This window comes from Copadichromis virginalis, linkage group LG9 (genome assembly GCF_057382275.1).
Source record: "Copadichromis virginalis isolate Kocher_CV1m ecotype Utaka linkage group LG9, C_Virginalis_male_GT1.1, whole genome shotgun sequence".
Taxonomy (NCBI): Eukaryota; Metazoa; Chordata; class Actinopteri; order Cichliformes; family Cichlidae; genus Copadichromis; species Copadichromis virginalis.
The window spans coordinates 3,982,597-3,999,702 of NC_140626.1; the positions used below are offsets into that span (position 1 = coordinate 3,982,597).

At 38.5% G+C, this 17,106-nt stretch overlaps 3 protein-coding genes across 3 annotated transcripts in view; 1 reads left to right on the top strand and 2 right to left on the bottom strand.

The window, feature by feature from the left end:
• The first annotated feature begins 2,554 nt into the window (after positions 1–2,554).
• On the top strand, positions 2,555–4,939 carry LOC146701130 (uncharacterized). Its single transcript, XM_085467458.1, has 3 exons — positions 2,555–2,901; positions 3,090–3,152; positions 3,504–4,939. The coding sequence occupies exons 1-3, from the start codon at positions 2,800–2,802 to the stop codon at positions 4,614–4,616; spliced, it is 1,278 nt and encodes a 425-aa protein (XP_085323584.1). The 5' UTR covers positions 2,555–2,799; the 3' UTR covers positions 4,617–4,939.
• A 142-nt stretch (positions 4,940–5,081) lies between these two features.
• On the bottom strand, positions 5,082–11,488 carry LOC146701131 (G2/M phase-specific E3 ubiquitin-protein ligase-like). The gene is made up of 11 exons (XM_085467457.1): positions 11,460–11,488; positions 11,209–11,271; positions 8,958–9,383; positions 8,691–8,751; positions 7,976–8,111; positions 7,662–7,757; positions 7,142–7,434; positions 6,632–6,855; positions 6,146–6,346; positions 5,842–6,031; positions 5,082–5,589 (listed from the first exon to the last, which is right to left on the bottom strand). The coding sequence occupies exons 3-11, from the start codon at positions 9,063–9,065 to the stop codon at positions 5,282–5,284; spliced, it is 1,617 nt and encodes a 538-aa protein (XP_085323583.1). The 5' UTR covers positions 9,066–9,383; positions 11,209–11,271; positions 11,460–11,488; the 3' UTR covers positions 5,082–5,281.
• A 1,683-nt stretch (positions 11,489–13,171) lies between these two features.
• sspo (SCO-spondin) overlaps positions 13,172–17,106 on the bottom strand; it is a 64,573-nt gene continuing 60,638 nt past the window's right edge. Inside the window, exon 77 of the mRNA XM_085469297.1 lies at positions 13,172–13,500. Within this exon, the coding sequence (XP_085325423.1) occupies positions 13,478–13,500 (23 nt within the window). The 3' untranslated portion in view covers positions 13,172–13,477. The remainder of the gene's footprint in view (positions 13,501–17,106) is intronic.

Here is a 17,106-nt window from a genome sequence, read left to right on the forward strand (position 1 = left end):
TTAACAGGTGTTCGGCTTTGTGCTGCATTACCTGTCCTCAGCAGCTATGGGAGGGATTCAGTTTACATCCACGCCCTTCTGCCCGCTCCTGTGCTGCTTGTCTCTGTGTAACAAAAGACTCCATCCATACCTCACAAAGGAACATTCACCTGCGCGAAAGTGAAGCGTGTCTCTCTGCCTGAGCTGATCCTGAATCAGCGAGTTTGCCGTGGATAACGAAAGGCCGTTTAAAACGCGTTGCTGGTGCTTCTTTATTGTGCTTCAGGGAGGGTTGGATGGGGATTCACCACTCAGCCTGCTCAGCTACGTCACAAGGGTTCCCCCCTTCCGTCAACCTGGGGATGATGCCTTCATGGAGCGTCGGGTATTGCGGATCTAGCGGATGGATTGAAACCCAGTCCTGCTCTTCCGCTCTATTTTAGCATTACATGTAATATCTTTAAATATATGAATGTTCTCCAAACATTAAGAACGCGTAACGTGTCATTAATTTAGACTGTTAGCTAAAAAGGACTAAATTGTATGTCGGAAATGAAACCACATACTGTCATGGTACACAACAGTACAATCTAATTACACAAAATGATGATGATTATTATTGTTATTATTATGTTGTCACAAGTTAATTATTTAACTGACAAGCTCGTTTTCTTGTGATAAACGGTTGGTAGTATATATATTGTCATTGTGGGGGAAATGAAACAGAAATGCTGATTATGTCCCAAAGACGAGATCGGATGAAATTCTCGTCTTTTTGTATTAAAATGCAGCCGCGTGTGCGCTGCTGTCAAAGCCACTGGGAGCAAGAGTAGTTTGTGAGCTGCTGGGGACACTAACGAGGTGAAATTACGATGACCTTGTTTGAAGCATCGCTTCAATTTAGCTGTGAGGTATTAATTTTCCGACTGGCATTGAAGGCATCAGCAGACAAAGCGTTTTCCTGAATCCCTTGAAGTCCATTGGAACCGGACTGCAGCCGGTTCACCTGTGATGGCTCCGACTGAGGAAAACGTCCTTGTTTTCAGCAGCGCCAAGCAAAGGCCTGAAGCCCTCTGCTGCTCCGTGGAAGCATTTATCAAAAATGTCCTGCACAGCTCCATAAAGGCGTCCTCCCCCCTTTTTCCTCAGCATCATATTTTTAATGATTAGTCACACGTGATAAATTGCAGCCCTGCAGCTGGACGAAGACTATCGATCAAAACGTGAGTCTTTGGCATGAATTAAAAATGCAGCGGTTACTGCTCTTATTACTTCCAGCAGTATTTACTGAAGCAGCTGAAAGCCAGAGGAGGCGTGCTGGTCAGCCTTCCCCTCAAAACTCCCTTATTTAGTCAAGAAAAGAGAGGACGAGGAGAGGAAGAAAGGAGGGGACCGAGGAGGCAAGAAGGGGATGATGAGAGAGGAAAATCAATATGTAACTAAAGTTCATTGATGAATTAATGTGTGCGCACCTTACATTATATTGGATAAACGACTGAAATAAATAAAGAGAACAAGCTCCGGGCGTCACTTTGACACATCCATTAAAAGCTACATCTCCTTACAGCCGTGGCTAAACAGCTCCGCAGTAAATGAAACTGTCAGCAGAAACCGTGTTTTTCACACTGCCAGTTGTGTTAGACGTAGAAGCTGCAGAAGGTTTTATGAAGTAACCAAGAGAAACGCAGAGAGATGGATGATGGGTTTTAAATCATGTATAATCTTACTGTCTTTGCATTCCCCATAATATGGGGCGCCGTTTGTAAACTGAAACATGCCGAAATTAACAGCAACATTTTTCCACATTTAGCTCTAAATCTTACAAAAACATGTTTTTTCGAGTCATTTTTTACAACATTTAGTAAAATATTTGTAACTTTTCATATTTAAAACAGGATTTTAAATGTTAAATCTAAATGCTAAATGTTAAATCTAAATGTTAAATGTTAAATCTAAATGCTAAATGTTAAATGTAAATATTATATATAAATCTAAATGTTAAATGTTAAATCTAAATGTTATATATAAATCTAAATGTTAAATGTTAAATGTAAATATTATATATAAATCTAAATGTTAAATGTTAAATCTAAATATTATATATAAATCTAAATGTTAAATGTTAAATCTAAATGTTATATATAAATCTAAATGTTAAATGTTAAATCTAAATGTTATATATAAATCTAAATGTTAAATGTTAAATGTAAATATTATATTTAAATCTAAATGTTAAATGTTAAATCTAAATGTTATATATAAATCTAAATGTTAAATGTTAAATCTAAATGTTATATATAAATCTAAATGTTAAATGTTAAATCTAAATGTTATATATAAATCTAAATGTTAAATCTAAATATTATATATAAATCTAAATGTTAAATGTTAAATCTAAATGTTATATATAAATCTAAATGTTAAATGTTAAATCTAAATGTTATATATAAATCTAAATGTTAAATGTTAAATCTAAATGTTATATATAAATCTAAATGTTAAATGTTAAATCTAAATGTTATATATAAATCTAAATGTTAAATGTTAAATCTAAATGTTATATATAAATCTAAATGTTAAATGTTAAATCTAAATGTTATATATAAATCTAAATGTTAAATGTTAAATCTAAATGTTACGGGAAACTAAATATTTAGCTAATATGCAAATTTATTGTACGGGTCAACGGAAATACCAAAATAAAAGCTTCAAGAAAACCTCCCGCGCTAAAGTGTGCCGGTCGCGGTCAGGTTCTGTGTTTGCGCTCCTCTTACGGTCACTTTTGACTGCCATGAGCTGCTTCGACTATTCCCTACCAGCATGTCCAGCGATTTAGCTGAAAACATTGGAAGAGCCGTTTTGTCGGCCATCCAACGATTCAGCGGTAATGCACCCTCGACCTCACAAACGCCGCAGCACTTGGTAAGTTTATTGTATAGCATTTTGGACGGGTTGATAGCAGTGTTAGCAAAACTAGCAAAGCTAAATTACTTAGCTAGTCCTCAATTATTTCATTTGGTAGGCAGCAGACAGAGATCGAACATCATACAACTCTATTTATTTATTTGGTAGGTAGGTAACAGTCGTTCTTGATGTAAATGTTTCCTTAGGAATCCAGCAATGCACCTGGACCAAGTAGACCTGCCGTCTCCACTGGGATACCATACTGCTCGGTAGGCCTTCTTACACATATCATTTAGCTGACTAATTTCTGTTTTTTCTTTGGTGTAATATGTCACCTTAAATTAAATCCTGTCAAAGTAATGATTCTGATTCTACATACATTTCATCTTCTTAGGGGTCCATCACTAGCAGTGTCACATCACCACCAACAACATTCACAAGTTTTACGTCATATTTTATTACTGTTTTTGCTGTGAAGTGTCTTTTGATTGCTCACTTTCATATTTTAAAACTATTGATAAAATATTACTCTAGCTAATCTGTCACAGTACAATTGCCTCAAATTACCCATCTTTTGTTATAGAATTGTGCTCATTGAGATTTTCTGTGCCGTGTTCTAGGATGGTTACCAAGGAAGGCTTCAGATTTCCAAAGAGGAATTGGAAAATGTTCTTTCCCTGAAAACATCTTTTACTGAAGCTGCATCTATCCTTTCCATCTCCAGGCCCACTCTGTATAAGTTACTGCAAGACTATAATATCTCAGAGTCAAAATTCAATGTAATCAGTGACCATGAGTTAGATCAGATAGTGTCCCAAATAAAAACTGAACATCCAAATGTTGGAGAAGTGATGCTGATGGGTCATCTGCGTTCCAAAAACATAGTGGTTCAAAGATGGCGCGTAAGAAAGTCACTGCGGAGGGTGGACTCGGCTGGTGTTCTATCCAGGAGAAGAACTGCAGTTGCTCGGCGAGTATATTCTGTGCCTCATCCAAATTTCATATGGCACATAGATGGAAATCACAAACTGATTCGCTGGAAGTTTGTTGTTCATGGTGCAATAGATGGATACAGCAGGATGTTGATGTTTCTTCAGTGCTCCAGCAATAATCGAGCTGAGACTGTGAAAGCCCTCTTTACTGCAGCTGTTGGACAATTTGGCAGACCCCTGCATATCAGGACTGATCACGGAGGAGAGAATGCTCAGATTTGGGAGGACATGCGAGCAAGCAGGGGTGAAAGCTCTGTCTTAATGGGAAGTTCTGTGCACAACCAGAGGATTGAGCGTTTCAACCGAGACTTAAACAACAACTGTAGCTGCATTTATTCACCTATATTTTATGAATTGGAATCACTTGGTATCCTAGACTTAGAAAATGCAACAGACCTATTTTGCCTTCATTATGTGTTTCTACCACGAATCAACCGCACTTTGAAGGAATTCAAAGCTGGATATAACAATCACTCTGTTTCCACTGAAGGTAATAGAACTCCCATCCAGCTTTTTGCCTGCGGAACTCATGTGTCTCATCGTCACAACCCAGAACTTTCTACAGCAGAGGTCTCCATACCCTCCTTGTCAAACTCTGAAAGTAGGTTTGTCCCATTAAATGACAGCGATTTACAAGAGCTATATACAAGCATTCACCCTTTTGAAGAAGACAACAATAATGGTAAAACATTGTTTCAACGAACACAGCAGTATATTTTTAACAAACTTGTAAATGTGTGACCTCAACCACAGGATACCAGTGATGTTCTAAAGAGTGATGACACTTAATATTCTTAAATGCTGTACAGCAAATGCAGTTTTTGTACTACTGCAGAAGCCCCTCCCCTCTAGCAGTGATGCCTCCTGCCACATAAGGACTCAGAGTTAATGACTGACAGTGACTCATAGGCTATTCAGAAGGCTACAACCACTTTTAGTTTATGGGTAAAACCAGTTATTCAGATTGCAGTAAAGATCAAATTCACACTGTAACAGTGTAATACAGTATAACAGTGAAATTTATCAACACGGAACAGTCAGTCTTTAAACCAATTCACAAGATTATCTACAGTATTGTTTTAATCATTGTAAAGTTGCAATAGTCTTAATAAATGTTGCTGTTAGATGTCTAAGTAATCCTGGCTTGTTCTACAAAGCATGTTTAGTATACTCTGTGCATAAACTGTTTTGAAGTGTCCTTGTTTAAAAAAAGAAAAGCTTAATAAAATTATTGTATTACACCAGTGACTTTATTGATTTGTTTGTTTGTTTGTTGTTGAACATTAAATGCAGTCAGAATTTATTTCAGCTATCTTGTATGAAGCAAAGTTACTTGAAACTACAATTAATGAACAGGATTAGAGTTAACAAACCCACCATTTTAATTTGACTTTTTTGGAACATGTTTAGATGGTGCTGAATAAAGCTCCATTCATGAGTGCTACTAAGAAGCAGTAATGAAAAGCATCATCATCAGCCATTGTTGTTTCATTCACAAAAAGCTGAAGCTCATTTGCACATGTGTGTGCAATCGGGAGATGTTTGCTTTCATCGTGAATGAATGTTATTTTAGGAGCTGGTTGAAAACCTATGGCTGGAACCTTGCTGCTCCCGGTGGCAAAAGCCAAGATGTGACCAGGCCTCAAAGCCTTCACAAATGCCTCTTCATCCTTGGTAAGAGTCCTTTCTCCAAGTGAGTCTCTCAGCTCTTCATCTAAAAACAAAGAAAAACCACCGTTAACCTGGGGACACTAAAATAGTTAAAGCTTGAGCTAACAACTAAATGATGGCTAATGTTTTTATAAAAAATACAGAGGTTCTGTCTTTGCCTTGCTTGTCAGTTGTAAGCGATCATACATCTTTATTCCTGTTTTGTGTGCGCGCATGTGACATAAAAAGACAAAGTTTTACTTTAGTGTCCCGAATTGTTTCATGGCCAGACTACATTATGTGAATTTCTGCTTACTTTCGACACACTGGAGAAATTCCCGAAATTTGACCACCATCAGCTCCTCTCTAACTCTTCTGTTGCTCCCAAGGACAGAATAGCTTGGCCTGAGAACCCCAGCAATTAAACTGGCTGTCAGATCTTTGTCCTCCCCCGATAGGTCAAGCAGAACACGCAAACTGGGGTTCTCTCTCAGGAGTGATAAAATCTAGACAGAAAAGTTTAAATAATGGTTAAATTCCAGTTTTAAATATAAAAAGTAGCTCACTCTAAATGATTATAAAATAATGACCAATTGATACAGAAAAAATATAACTCTCACTCCATAGTAGGACAAGCCATCAGTTAGTTGATCGAAACAGCTTTGCCGTTGCAGAACTGCGAGGTATAGAGCTGCATTTTTCACGAACAGATCTTTATTGGCCATGGTGATTGTGAGTGGAAGACCTTCAACTTGATATCGCCATGAGTCGCAGCAGCTGACTGCTTCCTCCAAATCATGTTGAGTTGTTGCATTTACAACCTAAATATTTAAGAAAAACACTTTAAATGTTTGTTTTTTACCAGTGTACACAAATACTGCAGATGGTTCATTTTAATTGGACTCGAAACGTTTTTGTTTTGGTTTATTTGGCTGTATTTCACCAATATTTTTTTTTTTTAACAAAAAGGAAACAAATTGAAAATATAATACATGGAATTGCCTCTAATAACCAAAAGTGTATTTATTATATATTATAAAAGAAGACCAGAAGACTTGTGAATATAGGAAATATTACAATATTCTTGTTATAATATTGCAATTCACCTTTTTCAGATTCTCTCTTAACTCAGGGTCACCTATATCATCCGGTGTTAGGTGTACTTGAAGAATGTCTCCTGACACAATGTAGTCTACTACATGTGGAGAGAGAAAGGCAGGTGCTTCTCCACCTTGCACTATTATCGTGGACAACATCCTGCCAATGGTTCGATATACTCCATTTTGCAAGTGTAGGATGTTAAATTTCAGTGTGCATCCATTTGGTGTAGCTGAAAAATAACACACAAAAAAGTATATTCTGTACAGACCCCAAACTGATATCTTGAGATTGACAGACAAAAATGTATTACTTTTTTTTTTTTACTGTTTCAGACACACAGAACATAACAGATTTATTATCTGTAGTCATTTATTAACTTGTTAATGTTCTGTCAAACAATGTTCAGATCAGGTGGTTGTTGCGTTTGTAACATTATAAAAACGAGTGTCGTCAACAAGCCTTTAGGCCTTGAGTAAGTAAGTAAGTTAGTTAGTTTGACTGTGAAATCCTATTACCTTCAAAAGCACCACTGTCCTGAAAGATGGCCTTCACCAGTAAACGGAAAAACTCCCGCCTTGGCCCCCCAAGGTCAGCAGCATCTTCCTCTGTATCATGTTCATCGCTTGCAAATGTGACATAAAGCATCTCACAGCTTTCTGCAAACTTGGGTCTCTTGAACTGACGCAAAGCAGTCGACCACACATTGGCTCGACTGATATGGAGTTGTCTTGTTCCTGGTGTAATGACTTTCTCACTATGAGCTCTAAGAAGACCTTCAATTTCTTCTTTGCTGAGCTTCTTAAAAGACCTATATAAAAAAGGGACAATGACAAACAGATCTTGGGGAAAAATGGAAATTTGCTGTACATTTGACTCAAGTGCACAGAGTTACAACAGATAATTATGTTGTGATAGTCCATATTAAATTAGTCAGAAATGAGCAATTACCTTTGTAATTGTGTAACTGCAAAAAAATGATGCAAGTAAAGATGCAAATAAAATATTCAATTATCAAAGGTTACTTTCAAATCTTACCTTGAAATATGAACTTCACTCTGTCTATCAGACTCTTCTAGGAGGCTACGCTGAATTGCCTCTTCAAGAGCTTCATCTTCCTCCAGAAAAATAGGGCTAAGTAGATAAGAGATATTAGAAATCATAAAACATGTCAGCCTTGAAGAATTTCTCACACTACATCATTAAAAAAAAAAAAAATTAAATGTAAATCCTAAAGTTGCAGTCATTCAGCAAAAAAACCCCAAACATGCAAATTGGAAACTTGCATCAAAACAATATCCTAAACAACATCTAAAATGAAGGATTTCTTTAACCCCTAGACAACAGCTTACACAAATTCTGCCACATTATATGGAAACATCTGCTGTCCCTCTGCCTGTCCCTCATTTTCACTCTCTTGAATGCAGCTCTCTGTTTCCTGATGCTTGGCCTCATTTTCACCTGGTGTTGTAGACAACGCATGATGCACTGAACAAAGGAAAGAAGGTCAGCATGACTTGCTTCATAATGTTAACAGCCTTTATATATCCTTATATTAGTTTAAGTGAAAGTTGGGCACATATTCCTCCTTGGCTGTAATCACCTGTGATAATTCGTAAACATTAAAATGGTAAATGGCCTGTATTTGTATAGCACTTTTACTAGTCCCCCCTAAGGACCCCAAAGCGCTTTACACACCCAGTCATCCACCCATTCACACACTGGTGAAGGCAAGCTACAGTTGTAGCCACAGCTGCCCTGGGGCAGACTGACAGAGGCGAGGCTGCCATATCGCGCCATCGGCCCTTCTGGCCAACACCAGTAGGCGGTAGGTGAAGTGTCTTGCCCAAGGACACAACGACCGAGACTGTCCGAGCCGGGGCTCGAACCGGCAACCTTCCGATTACAAGGCAAACTCCCAACTCTTGAGCCACGATCGCCCCAATCGGACAAATTAACGATGCTCTCATCAAACAAACCCCCCAGGAATTATTACGCACTGCAGTAACAAAATCTAACTGGTCATCGAGCTTAGAACCTCACTAGGTTTTCATTCACATCACATACCTCGTCTTCTCCGGCAGACTGGACTTTCAAAGTCACTATCAGACAGCTCTTCTGGTTCCTCCTGAGGGAAAAGAAAGCATGTTCTACATAAAATCAAATACAGTTGCACCAAATCACTGGTAACACAGAGGCACATGGCTGCACTAAAAACTGTTTACATCTGCTGAAACTGCAATATTAATTAATACAATTAATAAAATTATGTTAAGGGAACAGACTCACTTTTTAGACAATAAATATTTCTGCACTGCAATATAAAATGTTTACCTGTGCAGGTTTTTGTATCCCTGCCATTATATAGAGGCAGGTGGTGGAACAAATCGAGCCAACTTCTTGGCCACCCCAAAGAAAACTGCTAGAAACATTTGGTTTCATTAGTCGTTTACATCCTCTAATTGTACTCAAATACTCAAAAGGGAATGTCTGGCCAGTTGACAGTGCAAATGTTCTTCTGAAGATTGCTGCTATTTCTTCTCTAAGTTGTGCTTCAGACCAGTCAGATGTAAAGGAGATCTTCCCAATAAGGCCATCTTGTGCTAGTTTTGCTCGTGAATCTCCTCTCGGTATGAGAAACGTTGATGCTGAAGACAAGGGCAAGCACACAACATCTTTTGTATAGTGTTTGCAGGTCTTGTTTTTTCTCACAAAATGTGAGCGCGTAGCATGAGCTTGAGGAACTGATGGAAGAGGAACCTGAAATGAATTCAAACACAGATAGACACCTATGCATTACAATACATCCGTAAGGTTTCTGTTATCTGTTCATTAAAAACAAACAAACAAACTGTAGACTCAGACCATCTTACTATTGTCTACCCATTACACAGAAAACTGAACCTTTTGTATCTTGTAGATTAGCATTTGGTGATTGTTGGTCAAGTTGGTGATTCAGTTCCCAGGTGCTCTAATCTAGAGCTCCCAATGAGTTTATCCGACTATGACTGTGTGCGAATGTTGGACAGAAAAAGTGCTTGTATTAATCTGTGCATGTGAATGGGTAAATGAGATCTGTTGTATAAAGTGCTTTGAGCACTCAATTAGAGTAGCAAAGGCCTGCAATTAGGTCAGTGTGTATTTGGACCCTAACAAGTTTTATTTTGTTGCCCGTTTACTGAAACATATTCCAATCAAAATTATATCATGGACATGATGTGCAGACTCAGCTTTAATTTAGGGTATCCATATTAAAATGATGATGTCATTACCAATTAAGCAGATAAAAGGCCTGGAATTGATTTGAGACGTAGTGTTTGCATTTTGAAAATTTTACTGTGAACAGAGAACATAACAGAAAAAAGAAAATTAAGAAATTAATACAGCCACTACAGTGACCATCAAAACGATGAAAAATATTGACGTAAAATTTATTTTGCGACACCACAGAACAAATGATAGCGTATAATATGAAATGATAGATGTTTTCATATCGTCATATCGAACAGCCCTAATACAGAGGGTTCACTGCAAGGTGCAAGCCACTCATAAGCCTCAAGAATAGAAAGGCTAGAATGGACTTAACCAAAAAAAAACAAAAAAAAACAAAAAACATCTAGTAAAAGCCAGCTAAATTTTGGAAAAACATTCTTTGGACAGATAAAACCAAGATCAACCTCTACCAGAATGATGGCAAGAAAAAAGTATGGAGAAGGGTGGAACGACTCATGATCCAAAGCATACCACATCATCTGTAAAACATGGCAGAGGCAGTGTGATGGTTTGGGCGTGCATGGCTGCCAGTGGCACTGGTAGTGTTTACTGAATATGTGACACAGGACTGAAGCAGCTGAATGTGTTCAGAGACATACTTGTCTGCTTAAGTCCAGCTAAAAGTAGTCACATTGATTGGGCAGCATTTAATAATAAAGATGGAAGATGACCCAAAACATACAGTCCAAGCACCCCATGACTTTAATAAAGTAAAGAAATAGAATATTCTTGAATGGCCAAGTCAGTCACTGGATTTTAACCCAATTGAGCATACATTTCAGTTGTTGAAGACTAAATTTAGGACAGAAAGGCCCACAAACAAACAGCAACTGAAAGCCAATGCAGTAAAGGCCTGGCAGAGCCTTAGTAAGGAGGAATGCCAGCATCTGGTGGTGTCCATGACTTCAAGACTTCAGGCTGTCATTGCCAACAAAGGGTTTTGAATAAAGTAATAGAAATTATCATTTTATTTTCAGTTATTTAATTTGTCTAATTACTTTAGAGCCTCTGAAATGATAGGATTGTGTTTACAAATTAATTTTTCCCTCTCACATTTTTATGCATTCATTTAGTCCAACCCACTGAATTAAAACTTAAAGTCTGCACTTCAACTGCATTGGAGTAGTTTCATTTTTAATTCATTCTGGTAATTTACAGAAGCAACATTAGAAAATGTGTCTGTATCCAACTACTTATGAACCTGACTGTATATCAAAACCAGTCAGCTAAGATAAGATAACATACCTTTATTAGTCCCACAAGGGGAAATTTCATGATAAATGAATTAAATGATATGTGTAAGAAGGCCTACCGAGCAGTATGGTATCCCAGTGGAGACGGCAGGTCTACTTGGTCCAGGTGCATTGCTGGATTCCTAAGGAAACATTTACATCAAGAACGACTGTTACCTACCTACCAAATAAATAAATAGAGTTGTATGATGTTCGATCTCTGTCTGCTGCCTACCAAATGAAATAATTGAGGACTAGCTAAGTAATTTAGCTTTGCTAGTTTTGCTAACACTGCTATCAACCCGTCCAAAATGCTATACAATAAACTTACCAAGTGCTGCGGCGTTTGTGAGGTCGAGGGTGCATCGTTGGATGGCCGACAAAACGGCTCTTCCAATGTTTTCAGCTAAATCGCTGGACATGCTGGTAGGGAATAGTCGAAGCAGCTCATGGCAGTCAAAAGTGACCGTAAGAGGAGCGCAAACACAGAACCTGACCGCGACCGGCACACTTTAGCGCGGGAGGTTTTCTTGAAGCTTTTATTTTGGTATTTCCGTTGACCCGTACAATAAATTTGCATATTAGCTAAATATTTAGTTTCCCGTAACATTTATATTTAACATTTAACATTTAGATTTATATATAACATTTAGATTTAACATTTAACATTTAGATTTATATATAACATTTAGATTTAACATTTAACATTTAGATTTATATATAACATTTAGATTTATATATAACATTTAGATTTAACATTTAACATTTAGATTTATATATAACATTTAGATTTAACATTTAACATTTAGATTTATATATAACATTTAGATTTAACATTTAACATTTAGATTTATATATAACATTTAGATTTAACATTTAACATTTAGATTTATATATAACATTTAGATTTAACATTTAACATTTAGATTTATATATAATATTTAGATTTAACATTTAACATTTAGATTTATATATAACATTTAGATTTAACATTTAACATTTAGATTTATATATAATATTTAGATTTAACATTTAACATTTAGATTTATATATAACATTTAGATTTAACATTTAACATTTAGATTTAAATATAATATTTACATTTAACATTTAACATTTACATTTAAATATAATATTTACATTTAACATTTAGCATTTAGATTTAACATTTAACATTTAGATTTAACATTTAGCATTTAGATTTAACATTTAAAATCCTGTTTTAAATATGAAAAGTTACAAATATTTTACTAAATGTTGTAAAAAATGACTCGAAAAAACATGTTTTTGTAAGATTTAGAGCTAAATGTGGAAAAATGTTGCTGTTAATTTCGGCATGTTTCAGTTTACAAACGGCGCCCCATACCATAAAAGACCCGGTGACACAGGAGACGAGCTCATCTGTGGGGAAATGAGCACATTATTTTAAAAAGGACTTGAACACTAAATCTAACGAAAGCTTGCGTTACAGCCAGGAGGCTGTCAGGACAGCAACGCTCTTTGATGCAAACCGAAGGAAAAGGGAAACGAACAGCAGCATGTTTGTGGCGTACACAGCTCGTTTGCTGCAGATATTTATCTGGAAGCTTCTGCGATTGTACTTACATCCTTTAGATGTTAAGTTTACTGAAGTGTGCAAGTAAAGCTGCTTAATTCTCTGGATTAGAACATTGTGATTACTCTCAGTGTATTAAACTACTACTACTATTATTATTATTATTAATAAAAAGCACATCAGCATAATTTGAATGTATGAAGGAAATCTCAGCCCTGAAATTGATCATAAATCAATCTTATAATCTTTTATCTTATAAACTTTTAATGGCACTTTTATTAACGTGGTGCTTTCCACGTCCCGCAAAGCAACGAAGCATGTGCTGCTGCAACACTGCTTAAAACAGAAAAGGATTCCTCAAAGACAGACAGCTGACCTGCTGTCCATTTATTGACCAGCCCGTCAGCACTGCACTGTAAACATGGGAATATAACCCAGACTAGTAGCTGTTCAGTTCAGTAGCTGCTACGTATACATACACAAACATACACAAGAAACATGTTTTAATGCAGTAGAACTTGTATCATAGGATCTTTAATCTATAAATACACAGTAGAATGTACAGGCTGCAGAATATGTAAGAAATATACGATCAGCAGTAAGATCCAGTCATTTGGTGACTGAGCACTACAGAGCACTGTGTTTATCAGCAGGGACTTTTTCCACTCATCCATCCGTCCACCCAGAATCCTCCATCTATCACCCAGCTGGCTTTTAGCGAGGTGCTCCTTGGTGCTTTGGACTTCACACTGTTCTCTCTGCGGTGCGTTCGCAGACGCGTCCAACAGACTCGCTCAGCGTCGGGACAGATCGCCTCCTGCGGAGAAAGGAAACAGTGAGCCGGTGTCGCATCTTCACCGCTACTCCGTCAAAGAACTGAACACGTTCAGCAAACAGAAAACTGCTTCCTGTACAGGATGACAGATTGAGACCCAGTGTGTGCAAAGACTTCTGGCTCAATTCTGAAATGAGCCTGATGAAACTGAACTCTATTAAAACAGGTGCAATGTAGATGCAGATGTGTAGAAATGATGTTATATGGATTCATAGGCGCGCGTCTGTGCGTGTGTGTTATCAAAGATTGATCGCACCAACGGCCAAAGCCATCAGATGTAATGTCCACGGAGGAGCAGCACTGGGGGTGGGGTTCTACGTCGTATGTGGCTCCATCCAATTAACTGAGGCGATCAGCCATGCTGATGAATGGATTACAGCATAATTGCTTCAGAGGTGGGACCCTTCATTAAATCATTTATGACGGGCAAAGGTGAGCATATGTTTGTGTGTGTAAATCTGCAGGAATGCTCGTGTCAGTGACCACACGCTTGTGGTTCAGCCTGGTGGTAATAAAAACAACTGTGACATGAAGGCTGAGTCTTTGAATTGGATATGTTCTTCCCATTTCCAGCCCTGTACTTTCATTCTTGGACTTTTGCTTTCTGATTGGCTGCTTGCTGCAAACAGAAGGTTAGAGCAGCACTTTCACTTTGGCTCTGTTTCTGTTTCATTCCACAGCAGTGCATGCTCCTCACTGAACAAGAGTGAGGTGGTTTCTTAAAATGTACAATGTGCACACACACAGTGAGAGAGAAATAACAGCAGACCCGTCTAATAAGTGTTTTCATGTAAATAATAGTTTGTTTTGTGTTTTTTCCACAGACAAACACATTTTTCTACGCCACAGATTTAACACACAAGTATAAATGCTCTCTCAGATGAACTACCAAACACAACACATTGCACCGTTTCATTATTTATTTACCAAAAGCTGAGCCAAAAAACAAAGTCCACCCTCTCTAAAGCCTTCAAGAGGGTTAGAAGCAGCCAAGAGATCGAATGCACAGTCAGGTGAAAACATCAACAACTGTTGCTGCCCATCAATCTGGGAAGGGTTCAAGCCCATTTCCAAACAGTTTGAAGTCTTATTCTACAGTGTGAAAGACTATCCAGAAGTGGACGTCCCAGCAAATTCACTCCAAGGTCTCAGCGTGCAATGCTCAGAGGAACTGCAGCAAACACAAGAGTTCATCCCGGCAAGAGTTAGCATGCTCAGCTTTAAAATTCACCACATTATAAAAAAAGGCTGAACAAGTACGACTTTTTTTGGAAGGAAAAAATAAGATGAAGGAATACAACAACGTCCTTTGGACAGACAACACCAAAGCAGAGATGTTTGACCATAAACCAGCATATCAGCACAAACAGCCCTAATCAGCTGCCAAGTGTAGCGATGATTTGGAGTTACAGCCATAGGTCCTGGGTTTCTAGCAGCCTAGCAGCAACACCTCTGTATACCAAAGTATTCTAGAGAACATGAAGCCATCAGCCTGACACCTGAAGTGTGACTGAAACTGGGTCCTACAACAAGACAAAGGTCCCAAGCACAGCTGCAAGTGTTCAACAGAACGGCTAAAAAAGAACAGGATCGAGGCGCTGCAACGGCCCAGTCACAGTCCAGACCTCAGCCTAATTGAAATGCTGTAGCGGGACCACAGGAGAAGTTTCTATAAATAAATGCATGCCTGCAAAGCTCAGTGAGCTGAAGCATGTAAGGAACAGTGGGCCAATGATGTGAGAGGCTGATAAACAAACAGCAAATGATTACAACAAAGTATTATTGCTGAAGGTGTTCTACAAGCTACTGAATCACGAGATCACCTCCCCTGCCCCGTAAGCTGGAGAGGAAAACATGGACGACTGACAGCTGTTCTGCTTTCAGAGCGATCGTCCCGATGCAGCCTTCTGCCTTGTTTTAATATTAGATACCAAGTCTGATGCTGAGAGGAGGCTAAAGGACAAATGGACACAGACGGTCGTCACAGAGAAACTGCAGCCCGGCTGATAACCTGAAGCCACAGACGGACGTCACTGTTGTTGAAGACACTGATCATTAAGACACCAAGGATCAAACTACAGGATTATTAAAGTTTCCACTGTGGGTGTGCCAAGTAACAAAATCTGTTATGTCATTCATGGAGGTAACACCTGCTCTCCACGTTAACAGGTTTCCACACCACTGATGATAGCAAAAGTGACATCACTGATAGAGGGTGTGTCCCAAACTCGCCATGAGCCTAAAGCTCCACCTAACGACGAGTCTGATCCAGAAACGCAGGGGAGCTGCTTCAACTGTGACATCTTCACAGGCACCCAGTCTTTACTTTTCAAAGCTGCCTTGAGTTTGATTACAGAACAAGAACTCCTCAAGGACAAACGTGAAACTCTTAGTTGCATTCAAAGTAAATTATTTGCACGGAGCAGTAACTGCTGCTAGTTTCTGACATGCAGTAAGTTTGGTTGTAGACTTCAGACTGTTTAGATTCATCCAAGTCTGTTCGAATGAGTCCAATAAATATTTATAGACAGAAATCATCTCTGTGGCAGCGGGTGTGCTTTTAGCTCAGCTGTAGGGGGAGAGGTGGAGCTGAGCTCAGATAGCAGTGCCAGGTGGAGTTGATTGGCACAGCAGCCACTCTCCCGCCACAGAGGAGACCCCGCCCCCCCGCCCCGCCCAGCACGCTACTCAACCATTCAAATTTAGTTCTTATTCGACTCTGATCAACAAATTTGTCGTGAATTGTGTCACTAAGATGAGTGATACGTTTAAGGCGTTCCTCAACCCTTATTCCATAGCAAAGGCCATATCGCCATGACAACCATGCTGGTCATTTATATGCTCAATTCTCTGGCAGTCATGAGATCCTAGTTCATAGCTTTCATTTCAAGTTTCTTTGCAGGATGAAGTCAGAGCGGAGAGGACGATGTTTTCTCGTAGTGACCCAGCTCAGCCTGATATTCTACCTGTTTCTTTCTCAGGCCTGGTTAAATTAGTCGACCTGATGAAACAACATTTTATTACCTGCATCTTTTTAAAAATAGCTTTTCCTTTTTGGCACATTTTTAAGGACATATGACATCACAGCTATGCAGATGACATTCAGTTATAGATCTCCTCTAAGCCCTGCGTTGTTTTAAGCTGCAGGTCTTTTAAAACCTGGAAGGCTGACCACCTTGTTTAACTTCATGAGGAGGAAAGAGACGTCCTCCTTTGTACCCCTGATAGATTTCTGTGAACTCCTGGTCCCCATATTTCTGAACCTTGGGGCAGCTTTTGACTCACTTTGGATGATCAGGTTAAATCTCTGTTTCGATCTTGCTCTTTTATTCACTTAAGACACCAGGCCAACCTGAGCTCTGTTGTGTCCTGCTGTGAATTAGAAGCTTATTTCATCTCTTCTCAAAATAACCTCCTTCAAACAAAGTGTTCAAAATGCAACTGCAAAGTACTCGTGTCTCACTCACTTTAAGATTCTGGTTGTGACTGTTGGAGCAGCAGCAAACGTGTCCATGCAAACACCCCTGCAGGTTCCTGAGGTCTAACGATCAGGTTGTGTGCTTCACACAAGGCTGAGAACTAAAGGAG

Excerpts from the sequence above, each read along its gene's own strand:
- LOC146701130 (XM_085467458.1), top strand. The coding sequence starts at position 2,800 with ATGTCCAGCGATTTAGCTGAAAACATTGGAAGAGCCGTTTTGTCGGCC. Across the intron at positions 2,902-3,089 it reads CACAAACGCCGCAGCACTTG|GAATCCAGCAATGCACCTGG; the intron begins GTAAGTTTATTG and ends ATGTTTCCTTAG. Across the intron at positions 3,153-3,503 it reads CTGGGATACCATACTGCTCG|GATGGTTACCAAGGAAGGCT; the intron begins GTAGGCCTTCTT and ends GCCGTGTTCTAG.
- LOC146701131 (XM_085467457.1), bottom strand. The coding sequence starts at position 9,065 with ATGAAACCAAATGTTTCTAGCAGTTTTCTTTGGGGTGGCCAAGAAGTT. Across the intron at positions 8,752-8,957 it reads GGATACAAAAACCTGCACAG|GAGGAACCAGAAGAGCTGTC; the intron begins GTAAACATTTTA and ends CTTTTCCCTCAG. Across the intron at positions 6,856-7,141 it reads GGACAGTGGTGCTTTTGAAG|CTACACCAAATGGATGCACA; the intron begins GTAATAGGATTT and ends GTTATTTTTCAG.